The sequence below is a fragment of the Echeneis naucrates genome, chromosome 4, assembly GCF_900963305.1.
Source record: "Echeneis naucrates chromosome 4, fEcheNa1.1, whole genome shotgun sequence".
Classification (NCBI taxonomy): Eukaryota; Metazoa; Chordata; class Actinopteri; order Carangiformes; family Echeneidae; genus Echeneis; species Echeneis naucrates.
The window spans coordinates 11,563,896-11,585,790 of NC_042514.1; the positions used below are offsets into that span (position 1 = coordinate 11,563,896).

The 21,895-nt window shown below is 39.4% G+C and overlaps 1 protein-coding gene across 1 annotated transcript; it reads left to right on the forward strand.

Moving 5' to 3' along the window:
• Window positions 1–14,819: 14,819 nt before the first annotated feature.
• On the forward strand, window positions 14,820–18,818 carry LOC115042599 (protein shisa-like-2A). The gene is made up of 3 exons (XM_029500937.1): window positions 14,820–15,001; window positions 18,380–18,540; window positions 18,652–18,818. The coding sequence occupies exons 1-3, from the start codon at window positions 14,820–14,822 to the stop codon at window positions 18,816–18,818; spliced, it is 510 nt and encodes a 169-aa protein (XP_029356797.1).
• Window positions 18,819–21,895: the final 3,077 nt, after the last annotated feature.

The following is a 21,895-nucleotide window of genomic DNA, read 5'->3' on the forward strand; positions in this document are numbered from 1 at the left end:
GGCCGAAACTATTTAGCTAATTTAAGGAAGTCTAATCCACTTGGAGGTTTCACAAATGGCCGGTTCCCATTGACTCCAGTGTTGTCACAAACTGGCTTAATATATGTGGAAAAATTAGAGTAGTTTTTACAGCCTGGTGAGGAAAAAAACAAGTTACAATTGACTCTGTATCTCAAATAATTTTTTATAACTTAATATACGAAAGGGTGCCATTTTGAGATTTTATTTTGTTTTATTGACTTATTTCACTCAGAGAGGAGTTTTAATCTTCTGTTTGCTCAAATCTCATGTAATTCAGGTCACTATGGCCTCCACAGTGTGCTCCCAGGATGAGACTATGTTTCACAGCGGTCAGGTCACACAGATTCAGATTGCTAATAAAATTCCTTCCCCTTTTTAGCAGTGCATTGTGCTTGAGGGGCACTTGCTTTAATGGAGATTTATTGTAAAAAAAAAAAAAAAAGTAGTAATTGAATCACTGATTACAAAAAAGGTAATGCAGTATTATAGAATCTTTAATTTCGCATTCCTATTCTTACTTTTGTGTAATACATTTTGTGGCTCTGTGTTTTGCTGCAAAAGGATGGCCACACTCCCTAATATCTGTCTTTTTTATTATTATTTTTTTTTTGCATTGCATCGCATGCAGAAGAATCATGAATGAAGGAGCGTGCTGTGGGCATGTTGACCTTGTGTAAGCAGGAAGAGCTACATATGTGTGAGTAAAGTATGTGCTTATGTTGCAATCACATGTTTTGCTGGACTCCATGGTCTGTAATCCCTCTCTTTTGCCAATATTTCCACTCTATCTGGTTTCATCAGGCAGGGATTACACAGTATTAGACAACCTCCCAGAAGCTGACATGCATTCATTCATTAAAAACCCAAATTCTGTTTTGTCACATGCTTACAATTCAGCTGAAATTCAGATTGCACCCAGACAGATAACGCGTGTTAAGCACATGCTTCAATGGTTTTAATGTTTCTTCGAATTCTTTGGTGATGTTTGCGATGTGTGGTCTGTGATTATGTAATGCAGTATAACAGTGCGCGGTCTTGGTTGGGATTGGTTGAGGTTGTAGTTCAGCAACCTTTTTCCTCCCCTTCACCTCAGAGCTGCACGCTGTAGAGCAGAATGAGCGAGCAAGCCTTTTCAGAAAGTTTACAGAGAGCTCTGTAGGGCACAGTTTAACCAACTGCACGGACTTACTTTGAATTGTTCGAGTAATTGGAAATCATCACAATGAAATACATTTTCTGATCTCACAACAAATTCTGACTTGCTCTAAAAGTGAGCTTAAATCATTTGTTTGATACATGCTGATCCACTTTGGATGCAAAATGGATCAGTCAGATTTTCATTGTGTCCTGCTAAGCATCTTCTTGTGACAGATGTTGTTTCAAGTACTGTAAGCTGCACACCAGATGATTGGAAGGTCTCTCCTTCAACCAGGCAACAAACCTACTGACAGCTGATTGGATAAATGCAGCGCACTCTGAGCTTATGATGGTTTTTGTTTGAAGGTTTTTTTTTTTTGTTGTTGTTGGTTTTTTTTTTTTTTTTTCCCTCCACCTCTTTTTTTCATTTGATGCCCGACTGTTTCTTGTTTCTAAACAACACTATGAATGGCTGGTTTGGAGATTGTCTGCTGTTGCCTCCTCCTACTTTCCGTGACAACCAGATTTTCACTTGCAGTCATTCACAACAAACAAAACTAAACAAAACTTCCTCAGATTTGGTTTAAAAAAAAAAAAGTACTTAGACAAAGGTCAAGGTCATGGTGACCTCACAAAATCTGCAATGTCTAGATAATGCCTAAATCTTATGTAGATCAGTCTTTAGTAGTTCAAGGTCAAACAAGGTCAAAATATGATTTTGAATGCAACGTCGCAGGAATTCTTCAAGAAAATCCTTCTGCAAATGTCTGCTGCTTCTGAAGGATGAAGAGTTTAGATTTTTATTGTTAAAAATCAAAACACCAAATAATAACATGGGATGTCAAGTAATTTCAATTCTTTTTGTTTGATATTTTCACAAATTTATTTCCCGTGGTTCTTTTGGGGTCAATTGTTTTTGTTTTTTTTCATTTACAACACTTATCAGCATTTCTGAGTTTGAAAGGTACTGGGAAAAAATCACCAGAAAAACTTGGCGTATAATGGTAGTACAGTAATCTGCACAATATCTGTTGTATGAGATAATACAGCACAAAAGCGCACACAATACTAAATATCTGGATTAAGAAAATGAATAAATGTTGAGCTGCATCACCAGCCCATGCCCTCTGATGTTTTCAAAATCAGCACGGTGATATTTAAATTTTACCCTTTAGGTATGGTGCCCCCATCAGGCGGACCAGCATTACTGTTGAAATGCCATAACACATCCTCCCTGAGATTCTGTGATTTATTGTGGCTTGGTCAGACTTGACTAGTTGTGGAATAAATATTTTTATATGCTTAAAGCCATAATGTAAAATTGCTGATTTATGAGTAAGTGTTTTAATTGAAAGTTTTGCTTCAATAAAAGTACAAAAGTTTCATAACTCAAAGAGTGAATTTTCATGTTTGCTTTCACACACACACATTCGCATACTATCTATTAGTACAAATATACAAGCAAACGTTTATCCAAAGGAAAAACACAATAAGTGGTCCAAATAAATATTTGGAGTTAATGGAGGTCAAAACGCAAAGCATAACTATCAGTATTAAGTGGTTCAACTGTGTAGTATACCTTCAGTTTTGGAGCTTAATTGAGTGTTGTCTTAATTTCATTTTCGCATGACGGTCTGTGCCCGTGAACTTCTATTGCATTCAGTACCTTTTCAAGCTTAGAAATACTGAATAGTTTCAACTAGAATAAAAGCACAGAAACACAAACATAAAGGCAACCCACTGGTAGAGATTAATACAGAATGGAGTAAATAAATTAGGTGAAAAATCAGAATTGGAAATTGATATCATTTGGTTATGGCACTATAACTCTTATCAACTCATCATATCTCATGTTATCCTCTGCTCCTATGACCAGGCAACAGGCTTTAACCAACACAGACAGTCCCTTCTGCTTAAAGCGCCAATTTGTCTCAATTTCTTCAGTTTACTTCATCGTCAACTGTATCGTCATCGCACATTCTTTGCCACAACCCTATCGATAATGACGGCCTTCGGACCATGTAAGAGTTAATGTAATCGCAGAAACAAATGGGACTTACTAAAGAAATGAGCAACTCTATGACTGCGAACAGTTTGTGCTGCCAACAAGGCAGTACAGTAAATCTGGAAATCACTGAGGTATACAGTAACATTTCAAACTAAATATTTTCAGCCAGTCAATGGCACAGTGTAATAACTCAAAATATGGAGGAACTATTGTTCCAATTAATGATTGACCATCTCAATGAAGGCCTACTTGAGAAAGCACGTTGCTCGTAGACCAAAGTTAAGCAAATGCAGAAAACACATTCATTTAATTAGTATTAAACTGCTATTATACTAACGAGAACATATTATTAGTTTGTTTTTGTTTATTCTAACCATAACCTGGGCCGACGAGAAACACATTTTTTATTCTCTATTTGCTGCATATACAACAGAATTGACAGTAAAAGTAACTTGACTTTATTTGACGTGCATGTCTGAAAAAAATACTTTTAACTCAGAACCTTAAATAGTAGTAATGACATTAATTCCAGTGCATCATGTATTATAAGATCTTTGTCAGCGATATATACTGTCATGAATGCCGTCAGATTTTTTTTTTATTTTTTTTTTTGTCATTACTCGCTAACCCTCTCCACCTCTTCAGAAAACATTTCACAATGGTATTGCAAGGTTGGAGGGTGTTCCTTGTGATGTGTAAACCAAGTTTCACATGTCAATGTGCTCCTGTCAGAAAATTGCTTTTCATGTGAATGTCACATATTATGACACTAATTCGGTTTTTCATTATTTAGCTGTAATTTGGTGAATTTGAAGCTGGGCTTTTTTTCTTTTTTTCAAATTCTCTCCTGTCATTATTAAAATTGATCTAGCATGAAAACCACACATGGCAAAAGCAGCAAACGCTATTCTACAAACAGGGCAGACATGTCGTGTTTTATTTGATATGCTCCAGCTGGAATATTATATGTGAACAGGAAATTTTGACCTTTTAATATCGTTTTCCTCTTTTGGTTTTTCAGAAACACTGAAGTCCAGATTCAGATCGGTGACATGTCATTTGTAAGTTAGGTTACAGTAAATTAAACAGTGCCGCCCGCGAACGCAGTGTTATTTAGAGAAAACATAAATAAGAAACTAAATGTCCTCAGACAATACAACCCCATTTAGACAAACAAGGTTAGTTGTGAGGAAATGTCATGCCTGTCATTTCTGTGCTGTGGAGTCAGGTACTAAGATGTTAGCAGGAGATTATTTACATCTGTAATTTAGTACTGGGGAATTTGAAGGCAAATCAACACCTCAAACATTTTGCTTTATGGCACGGTGCATTATCCTGCTGAAAGAGGCCGCAGCCATCAGGGAATGCTGTTTCAGTGAAAGAACGTAACTGTTCTGCAACCATGCTGAGGTAGGTGGTACATCAAAGTAACATCCACGTGGATGGAAGCACCTTTCCCCAGCAGGCACATGGGCAATCGTTCAACACTGTATCCTTCTGCTAGACAAGCAGACATTTTCCGCCAGTGGATGTGATCTGTCAATGCACATTTCACACTGCAACAATGTGCAAACAGAATAGAACAAGGTTCTATAAGTTCAGCAAAAGCGTGTCTCCAAGTACAACACTGACATAAGGTGGAATACAGGAGTATTTTAGGCAAAAAGAAAAGTTGTCACTGCGTGACTTTGGTCAGTGTTACATCATTATATGCCAGACCACTAGTATATATACTTTTTGGACATGTTTTGGAAATGTTTAAAGGAAGTACACGCATATTGGTAACAAATAAGTCATAAAAAATGTGAAAATACACCATCTAAAAATCAAACGAAAACACCTCAAGGTTATACTCCAATACAATGCCTGAGCAGGAGTGGGATGTATCCATTTACTTTCCAATCTTGCCTGGTTTTCCTGTTTTTCCATTTCAGCTCAGTGAAGACACTGAATGGCGTAAGAGATTTTATGACTGAAATTTGAAATTCTATTAGATTAAGAGTTTTCTGATACAGTTGTTCGGGTTAATCGAATTGAAATGAACTGCAGAGGCTGACAGAGACAATGCTGCTCAGTTCAGGCTGCTGGATGCAAATGTGTTTTGTCAGCTCATATGATGTCAGTTCTAGACGATGTAACAACCAAAAGTTCCCATCATGAGACCTCCAGAAACGGATAGATAAACGAGTAACATGATGTCCCTCTCAGGAATCATGAACTATGAACTATGAGAACTATGTTTATGTGAGGAAGAACCATTGCCTTGAATCATCTGTATCCTGAAGTATGATGTCAAGGACCTGTTCTCTTGGGTATTAAACCTGTTGCCCGTCTCGGTTCGGGGAGCTCATCTCCCATAAATTTGTTGTGTGAGATCCTGTGCAGAGCTTTAGGGACGCTGACTTAACCTTCACGCTGTGTCCATTAGGTGTCAAACCTTTTTGTTTTCCCGGTACATTAAACCATAATAATGTTTTAATGTAGCTATTTGTTGTGTTAGATTTTTTTTTTTTTTAAGTCACAAGTTTTCATTCCAATTCTTAAAAAAAAAAAAAAAAACATGAAATCTTGATTATTTTGACAATAAGAATTAGTCAGATGAAACACAGTATACTGTTTACTACTTTACCAAGGACTTTTTTTTTTTTTTTTTTTTTTACATTGAAAACTTTTAGACCTTCTCACAAAAACACCTGTTGTGTTCCCAATCACAATTGACTGGGAAGATTTTATTTGTGTAAACTTGAAATTATTTCAAAAACTTTACCATTTCAAAATATTACAAGATCTATTACATATTTCGTTAAGGAACAACAAACAATAACATTACATAATCAACAAAATGTTGAACGCTCATCACATGAAAACAAAATCAAAGTAAAAGCCCAACCCTTTGTTAAAAGTACAACGGTGGAAATACTGAGTCAGTGCACCATTCTGGACGACAGACTGTCCTTTGAGATAAACTCATATTGCTGCCTGTAAGAAAGCTAATCTGAGGAAACTAAGGTCTTTTAATGTTGACAAAAAGCTTCTTACAATGTGTTATTCTTCTTTTATTGAGTCCATTTTATATTTTGCTTTTATCTGTTGGTTTGGTAACCTCAGCATTTCAAATGGGAACAAGCTGATGAATGTGGTCGAACTCGAAATTCGAAAAAAAAAAACAAACATTGGCATTAGCCTGAATGATCTGGGAAATGTGTATCAAGCTAGAGCCACTCAGACGGCAAAGGCCATTCTGGAGCACCCTCTCTTCTTCATGGAGAGTTTCAGCTTCTCCCTTCAATCAGCTGTAGGCGAGCTTGTTGGGAGCGAGACACCCACTAAAACTGTGATGACTGTGTATTATGTGTTTTATATTGTACTATTTAATCAATTGTCCTGTAAGAGTTATTGTGTTGCCATGTGGGATATCAAATCAAATCAAATCAAATCAGATTTATTTGTATAGCGCCAAATCATAACAAAGTTACATCAAGGCACTTTACATATAGAGCAGGTCTAGACCAAACTCTATAAATTTATTTAAAGAGACCCAACAGATCCCCCGATGAGCAAGCACTTGGCAACAGTGGCAAGGAAAAACTTCCTTTAAGAGGCAGAAACCTCGAGCAGAACCAGGCTCAGGGGGGGGCGGCCATCTGCCTCGACCGGTTGGGTTGAGAGAGAGAGAGAGAGAGAGAGAGAGAGAGACAGGCAGGCATTGGAGGGGGGGGGTGTAGGCAGGAACATGTTGTTGCATGAAGTTCATGGAGTTGAGCTGTAATACAGAATTCATGCTATATGGGACCAGCAGGTGTTGCAGGAACATGGGATGGAGATGAGTCACCACCTGCAGGATGAGGACAGGGAGAGAGAGGAGAGGAACTGGGAGAGACAGAGACTTTGGCAGAACATGGTTAATAAATGCAGTATAAATGCTTAGAACTGGGTGAAACTGTTTTGTTTTGTTTTTTTTTTGTTTTTTTTTTTTTAAGAAGGATGGTTTTTTTCAGCGCATGCAAGGAGGGAGTTAGAGAGAAAGAGGGAGAGAGGGTGACAGGGAGAGACAGAGAGCGAGAGAGAGAGAGAGAGAGAAGCTCAGTCCTTCCCCCAGCAGCCTAGGCCTATAGCAGCATACCTAAAGAGTAGAGGACTTTTTAACTGTACGCTCTGTCATACAGGAAAGTTTTAAGCCTGGTCTTGAAAGTTACTAAAGAGTCCGCCCCCCGGACCGATGCTGGGAGTTGGTTCCATAGAAGAGGAGCCTGATAACTGAACGATCTGCCTCCAGATTTACTCTTGGAGACTCTAGGAACCACAAGTAAACCTCCATCTAGAGAGCGGAGTGGCCTGCTAGGACAGTAAGGAACTATGAGCTCTCTGAGATACGATGGAGCTTGGCCATTAAGAGCTTTATACGTTAAAAGAAGGATTTTGAATTCTACTCTATATTTTACTGGCAGCCAATGAAGAGCAGCTAACACGGGAGAGATGTGATCTCTTTTCCTAGTTCCTGTTAATATTCGTGCAGCAGCGTTCTGAATTAACTGAAGGCCTTTTAGAGATTTGTTTGGACATGCAGATAGTAATGAGTTACAGTAGTCCAGCCTAGAAGTTACAAATGCATGGACTAGTTTTTCTGCATCATCCTGAGAGAGGATGTTTCTGATTTTCCTAATGTTTCTCAGGTGGAAGAAAGCTGCCCGACTAACTTGTTTTATGTGAGGGACAAACGACATGTCCTGGTCAAAAATTACTCCAAGGTTTCTTACAGTGGAGCTGGAGGCCAAAGTAATGCCGTCCAAACTGATGAGATGATTAGATAGTATTTTTCTGAGGTGCTTAGGACCGAGTACAATAACTTCTGTTTTGTCAGAGTTGAGAAGTAAAAAATTTCCAGTCATCCAGACTTTTATGTCTTCAAGACATGCCTGCAGTCTGACTATCTGACTGACTTCATTTGGCTTCATTGATAGGTACAGCTGAGTATCATCTGCGTAGCAGTGGAAATTGATGCTGTGTTTCCTGATAATGTTGCCTAGAGGAAGCAGATAAAGTGTAAAGAGGATTGGTCCAAGTACCGAACCCTGCGGGACTCCATGACTGACTACAGTACATGAGGAGGAGCTGTTGTTTACATGAACAAACTGATGTCTATCTGATAAGTAGGATTTGAACCACTTTAGTGCAGTTCCTTTAATTCCAATTTCATGTTCCAGTCTCTGTAGTAAAATATTATGATCTATGGTGTCGAATGCAGCACTAAGATCTAGAAGGAGAAGTATGGAGGCTGATCCATTGTCTGAGGCCATTAGAATGTCATTGGAGACTTTAACCAGCGCTGTTTCTGTGCTATGATGGGCTCTAAATCCTGACTGAAACTCTTCAAACAAACTGTTCCCATCCAGATGCTCGTGTAGTTGTTTTGCTACAGCTTTCTCAATGATTTTAGAAATAAATGGAAGGTTCGATATGGGTCAATAGTTTGCCAAAACATCTGGATCAAGATTAGGCTTTTTAAGCTGGGGTTTGATGACCGCAGTCTTAAGTGCCTGAGGTACATAACCCAGAAATAAAGTCAGATTAACCAAATCTAGAATAAACGGCTCAATTACATAAAAGATCTCTTTAAAGAGGCTAGTTGGTACTGGGTCTAATAGACAGGTTGACGGTCTGGATGATGAAACTATAGAAGCTAGCTCTGAGAGATTTAGAGGTGAGAATGATTCCAGATGTAAAAGAGGCGCCGCAGCTGATTCAGCAGTTGCCGTCTTCAGAAGGGGATTTTTATCTAACGTAGGCAAGAGCTGATAAATTCTTTCTCTGATCGTGAGAATTTTGTCTGAAAAAAAACTAATAAAATCATTACTGCTTAGAGCTAAGGGGATCACTGGTTCAACTGAGCTATGGCTCTCTGTCAGCCTGGCTACAGTGCTGAAGAGAAACCTGGGGTTCTTGTTTTCTTCTATGAGTGCTGAGTAATATGAACTTCTAGCACTGCGGAGAACTTTTTTATACGTTTTTAGGCTGTCTTTCCAGGCTCTGTGAGACTCTTCTGACTTACTGGAACGCCAGTTTCTTTCTAATTTCCTTGATGTCTGCTTCAAGGTACGGATTTGGTAACTATACCAGGGAGCCATCCTCCTCAGATTGAATATTTTCTTTTTGAGAGGGGCAGCATTATCAAGATTCGAACGCAGTGTGGCCATAGTGCTAGTCACAAAGTCATCAACCTGCGTATGGGAGAAATCCTCATTTAAATTTAGATTTAGATATGGCATTGTTGGGAATGATGACCAAATGTTCTCTTTAAATTTAGCCACAGCAGCTTCAGGTAAACATCTTCTATAGCTGAATTTATTCCTCAATGCTGTGGAGCCCATTAAAGTAAACTCAAATGTAATAAGGTAATGGTCAGTCAGGAGAGAGTTTTGGGGAAGAATTGTTAGCTTGTCAATTTCAATGCCATAAGTTAGAACAAGATCAAGGATATGATTGTAAAAGTGAGTGGGTTCATTCACGTGCTGGGAAAAGCCAATTGAGTCTAGTAGGGAAAGAAACCCAGTACTAAGGCTGTCGCTTTCTACATCAACATGTATATTGAAATCTCCCAGAATAATGATTTTATCTGTACTAAGTACTAACTCTGATATAAACTCAGAAAACTCTGATAGGAATTCTGAGTACGGACCAGGTGGACGGTATACTGTAACTAACAGAACTGGTTTTTCACCTTTCCAGTCCGAGTGGGAGAGACTAAGAGTGAGGCTTTCAAAAGACCTGCAGCCAGATTTTGGTCTGGGGTTGATTAATAGGCTTGACTGAAATATTGCAGCCACCCCACCTCCTCGACCTGTGGTACGAGGGATATGAAAGTTAACATGAGTTGGGGGTGTAGCTTCATTAATGCTAACATACTCATCCTGCTGCAGCCACGTTTCAGTTATACAAAATAAATCAATATGGTGATCAGCTATGAGATCATTTACTAGTAGAGATTTTGATGATAATGATCAAATGTTCAACAGTCCACATTTGATCGCAGTGTTATTTGAGACTAAGTTTGTGGCTGTTTTAATTACAGTTAGGTTTTTGTTTTTAGCTCCTCTTTTGTTTAATTTGAGTTTATTAACTTTTCTAAATTTAGGTCGTCGGGGGACAGACACGGTTTCTATAGACCTAAACATAGACAGAGACTCTATGATTGTTTTAACTTCCGTTCAAGTTTAACTTCATTCAAATCAAAATCAGGCATATGTTGGACAATATGAGCAGGTTGTTGCATTGTGCTTATGGATTATATTTGCCTCTTAAATTTTCCCTGCTGCCATGCCAGACTCACCTCCATCCACGCCACAAATGCTTTGTAAGATGACATATCTGAGATATTAAAAAACATCACCATCACATCTAACCCTTGTATACATATTCAAATAGATAGAACTGACTCAGTGTTGTTCATAAATCTAATGGGCACCCCACCAAGTGTTATCTTTCGTAGTGCAGTTCAAACAATCTGATGATAGAGCACATATACATGAAAAATTCAAATCTGCATAGTTTGTCAAGGTTGTCGACTCTGCCTTTGTTCCTATTGTAATCCAGGACTGCATCTGCGTTTTTTTCTTCCCTGCTGCTCACAGCATCATCCCTGTGCAGAGTTGCCATCAGGAGCACATTTTTCCTTTTCTTTGGACAATGGGACACAAGCATGTGAAGGCAAATTTGGAGTAATCAGACTCTCACTGTCTCTGGGTCCATCTCTCCTGTTCTCCCTGACCAACATCAGCCCCTTGACCTGAATAGAGTCTACTGCCTCCCCCTCAGGCACATTTATGAGGCTGTCAGTTGATGTATTCAATTTGTCCTCTTTGGTCTTTGAGTTTTCTTCCATCTATTCTATCTAACAATTCTACGAAGAATTTCTGTTTTACTTTTACTTTACTTTTTTTTTATCTGCCCAAAATATTTATATCTACTTCTGTCACAAGCATGGCATGAAAACATTGCTGGAACAAAATTTCATATTGAGTGTCATGTTTCCACTTTACAATACTGTGGCATGTCCACAAAACAATCTTCACATTTATTTTGACTGTTTTCCTCATCTTGCTACAGAATTGGAAAACTTCTGAATGGCATCAATAAGGTCTGTAGGAGTTTTGGAATATTTTTGATGTCTCCTTCATATTAAACAGCCAGTAACTGCAGTCAACACTCGATCAAGCCTTGGGACTGCTACTACACATTCATGATTTCTTCAGGCGTTGTAATACCAGCAGCTCCGACACACATCTGGATAGAAACCCAGGAGTGATCTTTGGCTTTTACTGAGGAGTCAGAGAACTTGGCACTTCTGGCGCCCCCCATGACCCAGAAAGAGATAAACTAAGAAGATGATTGAATGAACTAACCCTGTCCAAAGGATATTGTTGACAACTCATTAGCTGCACCTGCACCTTGTGGCAGGGATACCTTCCCAAAAATGCAACTAGAAGTAATTTTATTTCATTGAACAATAAATAAGAGAGGGTCGAAGAAAATATCAAACTGTTGAAGCTAAATCCAATACATGCATGAACAATCTAAAGTATGAGTTCACATAACTGGTGCAGTTGGTGATAGGTCAGAATAGTTGACAGAAGTGCTGCTTGAGATAGTTGTCTTTGTGTGAGGAGCGGTGATGGCTGGCATTAGGGGGGTGACTCTGGGACGCCAGTGATCACTGTTTAGCCTCCTGGAGGTGTCGTGGGCCAAACTAGACGAAACGCCGGTGAAAGGAGGTTCCCACCTGATGACCCCAAAGACATGTTAGCTATCACTGCTCACTGTCCTAGTTGGATATTGTCTGTAGGGCACATAGGCAGGGCAAAGTTTGTTGTAAGGGAGTTAATCACCGAGTGTGGTCCATTTTTTTGTTGCGCAAGTTTTTGTGTTTTCTCTAAATTCAAAAGTAGCATAGCTAGTAACTGCTGTGAATAGGGCAGCTGACAACAAGGGGAAGACAGCTGACAGGAGGCAAAGACCCCAAAGCTGCTGCCGTGGACTAGCAATCCATGGTAGCAGTGGCATGGTTTAGCAGCCTTGTCACAACCAGCACGAGCTACAAGTCAGATAAGGAAATACCCCAAGGGTCAGCGAGAGCAGGGGTGGAAGATGACTCACAGGCAGACCACATGGTCACAGACACTGGGACGGATAAGACTACGAGTTGGATATGTGACTCAGTGAAGGATAGGGGCACGGACCTATTCTCTAGGACTATAAGTGGGCAGAATAGTGTGAAGAGCAAAGTGAGCGTGGCTGGAGAGAATAAAAATGGTAGGTTGGAGGGAAAGAAGCTCCAGGTTTGTGGTTTGAAGAAAATAACATCAGTTAGAGGCCTAGAAAAAGTAATAGTAGCTGGGGGCCCAGCAGGGGGAGCTCTTAAGATAGACAGACTTTAGGGAGAAGCAGAGGAAGAAATCCAGGAAGAGGAAGTGTATTTAAGTGGAGGGTGTGGCCTGTTTGAGGTTCTTTGAGACCAGGCCGTTAGTCCAGGTGAGTTGGCCTGTATTGGTTTGATTTGGTTTGATTATAGGACTGTTCAGGTGCGTTTGTTTGCTGAATCTGCTAATGTAGCTTGTCCTCCACCTCCTGCACCCTCTACACTTTCATGCCCCCTACCCGAACCAGGGTCTGTATCTGAGAGGTCAGAATAGTTGACAGGGCACATAGGCAGGGCAAGGTTTGTTGTAAGGGAGTTAATCACTGAGTCTGGTCCATTTTTTTGTTGCACAAGTTTTTGTGTTTACTCTAAATAAACAAATCACAATTCAGCCTGCCAACACCTTCATACAAACCTGTGGGAAAAGGCCCCATTGCGTATAAATGCAGCTGAAGCAGTTGGCTGCACTCAACAGGTGAAAAGAAAAACTTCTGGCAGTCCTTTATCACCACTGTTAATGGCTGTAACTACATATTCTCTGCCTAAAAAAATGATTGACGAACAGTAAGATAAGTATATCAGCGAAACCAGCTGGTCAGCAGAGTCTACAGACGGGATAGTCGCACATAAGTGATGACTGACGGCGGCAACTTTTTGTTTTTTCTTTCCAGAAAAATTGCAATGCAGTATCGTCAATGAGAACAAACTAAATTTTAATGTAAAATTGACAACTCTACTTATTTCAGCTAATTGCAGCTACAAATGTATTATTTTACAATGAAATGACATGATTTGCATTTTACATGGTAAATTTTTGACATTCTAGGTATTTGCAATGTGCACAAACTTATATGGTTAGCTAGAAAATTGCTCAGCGTAGGAGTAAATTACAGTGTTCTTTCTAAAATCTTTCAATAGAAATTGAAGTGAATGACATGATAAAAATTAAACCACATATATCGAAATCTTTGTGCTTCTTTTTGTGGCATGTCTGAGGACAGAGTGCTCACAACAGTTTTGTGTATGTCTATGCAACACGTGTCCAATGCGATTAGAAAACCAAATACCAGCTCAATCTCAATACAGTGTCCGACGTGGTTCTGCTTCACATTAGCACATACCCAACACGCTCCTCTACTCCTCACCACACTGGCTGTGCACTAATGGATTACCACAGTGTAGGCTTACACACCTCTGCTTGTCACAGCCTGGCCTCTCCCACAGTAAACACAAAAGGTGCTTATTTGGGTGGATCTACTTTGAGCATCACAAGATGATGCTCCATCAACCTTTAAATTCACGCATGCGGTTGTGAGACTGGAAAGTGCTTCAAAATATTTCTAATTCATAATTCAAATATAATTATATAAATAAGAAGAAATTTACCTCATTAAACAGCACACAAATGATTTGACTGTAGGAATACCTGCTTCATTGCAAAATATACCTTAGTGAGGTCCAAAGCAATTGTGTTAATATGAGCACTGCCAGTGCAATAATTGAAATTAATTTAACTATGACTGACTGCTCATTGAATAAATTACCATTAAACCTGAGCTGTTGGGATTTATTTAATTTTTTTTTAACGACTGATTTCATCCTCATCTCTGTGATTTTTCTTAGGGGGTGCAAATATCTGAATGTTAACAGATGCATGTAGATGTCAGTCACAGTTGCATGTGTTCTGCTTTAAAGGATAAAATTCTACAAAATTGGAGCTGGAAATATAACAGAAAACATACACAGTGCAGGCCAAAAGTTTGGACACGCCTTCTCATTCAGATGAATAGGAAAGTGTGTCCAAACTTTTGGCCTGCACTGTATACATATTTATTGAACAAAAACAAGCAGTCAATGCGTGAGGAGAGGGAGAGAGAGGGAGAGAGAGAGAGAGAGAGAGAGAGAGAGAGAGAGGAGAGAGAGAGAGAGAGAGAGAGGGAGAGAGAGAGAGGGAGAGGGGAGAGAGAGAGAGAGGAGAGGAGAGAGAGAGAGAGAGAGAGAGAGAGGAGAGAGAGAGGAGAGAGAGAGAGGGAGAGGGGAGAGAGAGAGAGAGGGAGAGAGAGGGAGAGAGGGAGAGAGGGGAGAGAGAGAGAGAGAGAGAGAGAGAGAGAGAGAGAGAGAGAGAGATGCAACTGATCTCAGCCCGACCCATCCACGATTCCGATTTTCTGCAGCTGCATGGGAACGGATGGGATGAGAGCTGGGCTTTCAAACATCTGTGTGCACTGAGCGTCCGACGGGATGAGCTCCCAGTGCGAAAGTTATTACAGCAATGAAAAGGTGTTTGTGGACGCGTTCACGTGTCCCAGAGGGGACAGTGACACCACGGCACTTTACTGCTGCGGCTTCAATGACCTGAAGTACTGTTGTGATGATCCCAACAGCTTTTACCCCTACGAGTATGGATATATGTGGTGGTTAAGGTAAGGGGTAGCTCACAAAAGCAGTTACATCTACTTATTGCAAAGACTTTATGTTTTTATTTTTTATTCTCACTATGTGTAATGGGAAGTGTAAGATACCTACAATTTACTATTATGCAGAATAAATATGTTTTCTGATGCAGCAAAGAGATAATCAGCAAAAAAAAAATATATATATTTTTTTTAGCTTTAACTGTGAATAAAAGCAAACGTGTTGGAAAAAAAAATTGCATACTGTTTATGTCAATGTGTTAAGATGAGAAACTGAAGGCAATAAAGACAGTCACACTGACCTTGGCTCAATATGTCGGGGAGTTGATGTGTTATGTTGTGACAGCAACGTAGTCAAATGTGCAGTCACTAATTCTTGAATTTTGCCACAAACAAAAACGAGCAATGAACCAGAATATGGACCAAATTATTGATCATAATAAAGGCAGAGTGTCTTACAAGGACATTTGCTTCAAGAGTCAGGTCTTTGAAGTTGATCAGGCAGCTCTTTCTCATTGTGTAACAGCTTTGGCTATTTATGGAAAGACCTTGTTAGTTGCCTCGTTTAAGTGCACTTCAGTGGTTTGTCCACTATCACACATACAGAATGTATCCACATGCCTGACCCTGGGGCATCTGGTTGGGGGGGTGCAAGTGTGAGCCATTCATTGAAATTAAATGTATTGTTGAAAGAGAAAAACATCGTTTTTGGCACTTAGAGGAAGGAATAAATGGAAATGCCTACCAGTTTAAGATCTTTCGAATCAGAGGAACAGTCACATGGAGTGTAACATTGGAGAAAAAAAAAACCAAAACAGTGGTGCACCATTTAAGCACGTAAGTCTGTACTTTAGTTGCTTTATTCCTGCTGACTTTGCTCTTACTTCCCTAAGGTTCCCAGAGCCATCACTGTTACTTGTCACTCCCCAAAGAATCAGTGCTCTCAAAGCTTATATACTGACACAGATGCTGTCGTGAATTTTGTCACGTTTATTTATTCTTCCAGTTGTCCTTGTAAATAGTCAGTGTCGCTTACTGTGACCTTAGATATATTTTGATAAAGCTTGTCTTTGGTTTAATTTATTCTTTCGAGCTTTCCTCCTTACAGCTTTTCTTTGTGTAGGTGTAATTGCAAACTCCAATTATTTAGGAAGTTGAAGTAGTGCTGCTGAAGCAAAGTGGCAATGAAGTCTTAAAATATTCTTTTAAAAAGTCCTGTGTGTGTGTGTGTGTGTGCGCGCGCGCGCGTGAGAGCCAACTGGCTCCTAGTAAGCAGCACTGCACTCTGTGGTCCATTATACTCAGTCCTACAGGCATCAAACCAAACAAACACTAGACCTGTGTTTTCTGGCTGGAACTGTATCAGCCTGTTGGGTGTTTGCTCCATTTTTGCTGGTCTTTTGAAACAATAAACAGATTTTGTTTTTTATTGACCGCATTACCCTGTTAAAAAAATCTTAATACTATTACTATCAGTAGTTATAGTAATAGTACATTTATTATCAAATCAGTTTTGATAATAAGTCCAGTAAACATGAGATACTCTTCAAGTCAAATAAAATGTATCCACATTTCCAAATCATAACAAAGTTACATCAAGGCACTTTACACAAGTAGCAGTCCAGTAATTGCAATAGTTACTGTACATTTACAGAAGAATGGCTTTTGAGTACTTTATAAAAGACTGCTGGTGGCTGTGCTGAGCAATGGATCTCAAAGTTGGACCTCCTGATGAAAGGTGGTGATGGTGCAGATGGTCACAAAGTGATCATGGGGCTGGCATGATAGCAGAAAGCGATAACATAAAGTTTGACGGCTTACAGGTCTATTTGTAAGTTTGGATCCCCAATCAATTGACACCAACCTAACAACTATCCTTCCTGGCTTTAATTCTGTGATTGTACATCTTTCCAAACTAGAGTTTTCACTTTCATCAAGCATTACGCCATTCAGATTACTGTGTTCTTTATGTGGATATTTGAGACATCTTTGAGATTTATGCAGTCAGTGTAAATACCTGTGACCACTTGTGTGTAAAATGTTCAAAACATGCAGGGAGCTGTACATTTTTACACATATTTTGATTGGTGTGGGTCATGCTGGTAAGCACACTGCAAAATGCTGCCAGGCTCTCTCAGCGGACGCTTTGGTGCAGTAAAAGCAGTTGGATTTGGAGGGCATAAAGCAGGTACATCTACATAATTATGTCATTGGGTGTAGTAAAAATACCACTGGAACTGAAATTCAGATCACTCATAGACCCCGACGCGCCATATTTTAAGCGTACCAGAAAAAGAAGATAGCAAATATATTTTTCAACATTTGTAAATACAGTTTGTAGGTACCCTTTATGCCCCCTACATTGGGCAAGAGCGGGGTAGACCCCGGACAGGTCATCAGTCCGTCACAGAACCCACAACCATTTTGTTTTGGGGCAACAGCGCTAACCGCTATGTTGCTGTGCTGCCCACGTTTCTGCTTATTTAAGAATATTCACAAAACCACAGTCTTAGTTTGAGAGCTCAACAGTGGCTATGCTGCCATGCTGCCCGAATAAAACATGGTGTTTGCTGTTACTCTATATAAATACAGAATAGTGCTAATAAATAATCCTACTAAGCAACCAACACCTGGCTCATCATCTGGACTGGAAGGAAGAGATGTAGGAAAGTTGGTCTTGCGTAGTTGTGGCATGTGTGATAAGAGAGTCCAACCTCTTTGTGAATTGAGGGTTAATATATTAATTATAATGTTTGTTAATTTACCTGCATACCAAATTAATTCCTTCCAGACAATTTACTAAGAACAGCCATAAACCAACAGGAAGCCAGCCATTTTTTTTAATTTACTGTTCAATTTTGGCATTGTTTTTGCCCCCAACAATAACACGTCTTCAGTTATTGTATTTTCTGTGTGTGTGTGTGTGTGTGTGTGTGTGTGTGTGTGTGTGTGTGTGTGTGTGTGAGAGAGAGAGAGAGAGAGAGGGGGCAAGAAGGGCTTAATGAATGTGCTGTGCAAAACTCAAAAACAAAAAAAGTAGTCTGTCGACATTCTGACAAGCCACCACCACAAAAAATTAAAAAATAAATAATATCAGCATATGAATCGTCTGCAGACATTGGTGTTTTTAAATTAATACAGGAACCAGAACTTAAATGTCAAATGTTGTTTCAAGGAAAATTAATAACTAGGCTGCGTAACAGGGTTTTTACAAAATGTCTGAAAACAAGAAAAAGTCTCATAATGGACCAAAATATGATCATCACACATTTTTAAACTTTGATTAGTACCAACAGGTTTACAGAGTCGGAGGATATATATGCTTTCTACTGGATTTTCTTCATGGGGAATCTGATCCCTCCTGCTTTTTTGTTCTGTGTTTCAAAGTCTTGGAGCCCTGGTGGGTCTTTCTGTAGCAGCTGTCGTTCTTCTTGCCTTCATTATCACTCTGTGTGTCCTCTGCTACCTGTTCATCACCACCAAACCCAAAGGTCTGGATAATGGGCTACCCCTGCGAGCACAAGGTACCTGGGGCGGTGGCGGTGGTGGTGGTGGGGGGGGGGGGCGTTCAAGCCACAAAGGTTTGAAACCAGCTAACCTGGTTCTCTGTGTTTGAGGTGAACCAGAAATAGTTTCTAACAGAATTGTCCTCCTTCCAGGTTCCACAATGGATAATACCAGCACCCCTGCCAGCCCTCATGGCTTCAGGAAGCACTTCCTGAGAGGCAAGCTGGACTGTGACAACCAGCCCCCAGATCCTGACCGCATTTTCCAGCGCTGTTTCATGGCTACTGTGACATCTATTGACGTCGAAGGTCCGGCATAGTCCATTCGACATTTTGAACAGTTATTTTCACTTTAATTGTTATTTACAGGCTTTTTAACTTTTAATAAAATTAGCATCCATTCTCTTCAGAGAGCTGCACGTTGAGATGAGCATAGCATTCAAGATGATAAGAAAATCCCAAGAATTGTTCATATTTAAAAAGTCCAAAAGTAATCTCTGAAAGAGAATCTAAGATTTAAACTTTAAGGTTAAAGGTTAACTTTAAACATGCAAATGATTTGTCTCAAAATGTGTTTTTGTAATGTAACTTTTGTAGATAGTTGCTTTAATGAAAGGGAGCCTACATTGTTTGTGTTGTATGAAACCAAAAATGGAATAAACCTTCTCGAATATGCAAAGATAAACTCGGCTCTTGTGAAAACTAAAGAGCAGTTACTGTCTGGTTCAAGCAACCACCACCTGTCAGATTCTATGACGTTAGATAGTCGTTTTGATTAGTTCTTTGATTCTTTTTGTGTCAGTTCCTATTTTATTTGAAAGTATCTGTCTTGTTTGGTGTCATCCCCCATCTCAAGCTGCACACCTGGGTGACAACTGGACCTAATGTCTTAAGATAAGACTAGATAAAATAAGATAATCTTTCATTAATCCCTCAGCGGAGAAATTTGCTTACATCTATGTGTTTCTCTTCCTACTTGTGTATATGAGGTGTGTTTACATCCCTTCCGTCTTGACCCCAGTTATAGTTGCCCAGACTTTGTACTCTCGAATGTCGCTGGTCTTTCTTAGCTAGCCTTTCTTGTGTTTTTCATCATGTTGCCTGATTGTATCTGCTTTGTGAGTACCAACTGTCTGTAAGTCTGTCTGTAAGATGAAAAATTAAAATGCCATAAGATGCAGTTCTTCAAATGGTCAAATGTTCAATTTTATAACAGAAATAAACATAAACATGTTAATAACTTTTTAAGGAAACAGGTTTTGATCCTAATAGCTGAATTCCTCATTAATGATAATTGACCCATGAGGGCAGAAGAAACTGTAGCTTTACATTGTGGCTGTAAATTCCATCTTGTATTATGGCATGTCTGCTTTCATTCATTCATTCATTCATTCATTCAGTCATCTTGTACTGCTTATCCATTTCTGGATCACGGGGGTGCTGGAGCAAATACCAGCTCAAGCGGGGTGAGGGCAGGTACGTACCGGACAGGTCGCCTGTCCATCGCAGGGCAAACACACAGAGACAGAGACCAACAACCACTCACACTCACACTCAGACCTACAGACAATTTACAGTCAGCAATTTGGGCGGTGAGAGGGAGCCCACATCTCTGCTTATTTAAGAATATTTTAAAAAAACCAGTGTCTTAGTTTGTGACCTCATCAATGGCCTCATTGTCATATATGGTTTGTCTACTAACCTTGTACTTGCAGTAATACATGTGTTTTTCAAAGGTATTAAAATTATTCCCAAACATGTTTGAATACCATCTCCTTTGAGCCTCAAATTTAATCTTGCCGAGGGATTCAGCAAAGCCTTTGCGTTTGATTTTCTTCCTACCTTACGTAATGCATATTTCATGAATGTACCAATTTTACTGTAATACCCTCGAAGCGCTAAGCTTTCCGTCCAGTGAATATGAATGAACGAACGTACACACTTTTATGACATATGTAAATATATATAAAAAGACGTGATCTGAATTTAATTGATTTTTTTGGCAGCAGCTCAAGTCTGTTGGCTTTGATCTTAAAGCTGCAGAGCAGTACAAAATCTAACAGTAAGGGCAAACAGTGGCTGGCTCCTTGACCTTGAGTCCAGGTAGTAGTAGATCAAAACACACATAAGGTCTCTATAGCTTTTTCTCATCCACTATACACACAAACATGGAAGCTTACTATTTAGAGATGTTTGGAAACCTTTGTCGCAGAGGAAGTGTATAATTTGCTTGTTAGAAACTTATTAGAGGATGATAGAATATATGAGGAAGGAATTTTGTGCACAGTGCCAACCAGCTAGATAAATTCCATGAACAGAGGGGAAAGAGGCTCTCAAATGAAAATAGGGATATATATATCTACAAAGAAAGATAATGAGGACATTGCCATTATTCGGAATTAATCAAAAATTAATTAGTAACAGAATAAATGGAAATATATATATGTATACCAGTACAGAAGAGGAAGCTGAAGTTTGCTAGGATTTGAAAAGTACCTCAATGAATATTCTCTAATCTTGCACCCATATCGAAAGAGAGAAAAGTGTTTTAATACTACCTTTCAATAAACCTGGTAAAGAGCTGAACATTCGTAACTATAAACCCATAACCATGACCTCTCACATATGTAAATATATGAAGAAGATATTAGTCAGAAGACCTATGTACTGTCCGTAATGTAGAGGACAGTTTGCGTCATAACAATGTGGTTTTCAGAAAGGACGACCAACAATGGATACCTTTGTAAAAGTGAATAAAGAGATAGAGAAGGCATTTAAAATGAAAGAATTGAGTTTGTGGATATTGAAAAAGCTTATGATTCTATGTAGAAGAAGGGTTTATAATTAAGCTGAGCAGGAAGGGAAATTAGAGGAAGGCTCTATAATTGGGTACTTGATTTTCCAACTAATCAAAGTTTGTGCATTAAATTGGGGTCAGAGTTGCCTGAAAATTGAATTATTCATGGAATATCACTCGGCCTAGGCAGTGTAATTTGTCCAGTTTTATTTAATATGATTGAATTATTACTTATATTTCTGTGACTCTGGACAGAAGGATGGTTGCAGGTTTTGCTTCCCAGGCCTGGAGCCTTTATGTGTGGTGTTTATATGTTCTCCCCATGCCTGTGTGGGTTTCCTCCGGGTACTCCAGTTTCTTCTCACCTTTCACAGACATCATGTTTGGGTTAACTGGTGACTCTAAATTGTCTGTAGGTCTGAGTATGAGTGATTGCTTGTCTCTGTCTGTTTCTGTATGTTGGCCCTGTGATGGACTGGCGACCTCTCCAGGGTGTACCCCATCCTCACCCAGTGGAAACTGGGATTGGCTCCAGAACCCCCCATAACCCAGAATGAATGAATGAATGGATAGAAGGATTGGGCAAGGCCATATAGGCAA

Bases quoted from the DNA above. Each gene is read 5' to 3' on its own strand.
- LOC115042599 (XM_029500937.1), top strand. From the start codon at position 14,820: ATGAGCTCCCAGTGCGAAAGTTATTACAGCAATGAAAAGGTGTTTGTG. The intron at 15,002-18,379 runs GTAAGGGGTAGC...TGTGTTTCAAAG, and splicing joins GGATATATGTGGTGGTTAAG to TCTTGGAGCCCTGGTGGGTC. The intron at 18,541-18,651 runs GTGGTGGGGGGG...TCCTCCTTCCAG, and splicing joins CTGGGGCGGTGGCGGTGGTG to GTTCCACAATGGATAATACC.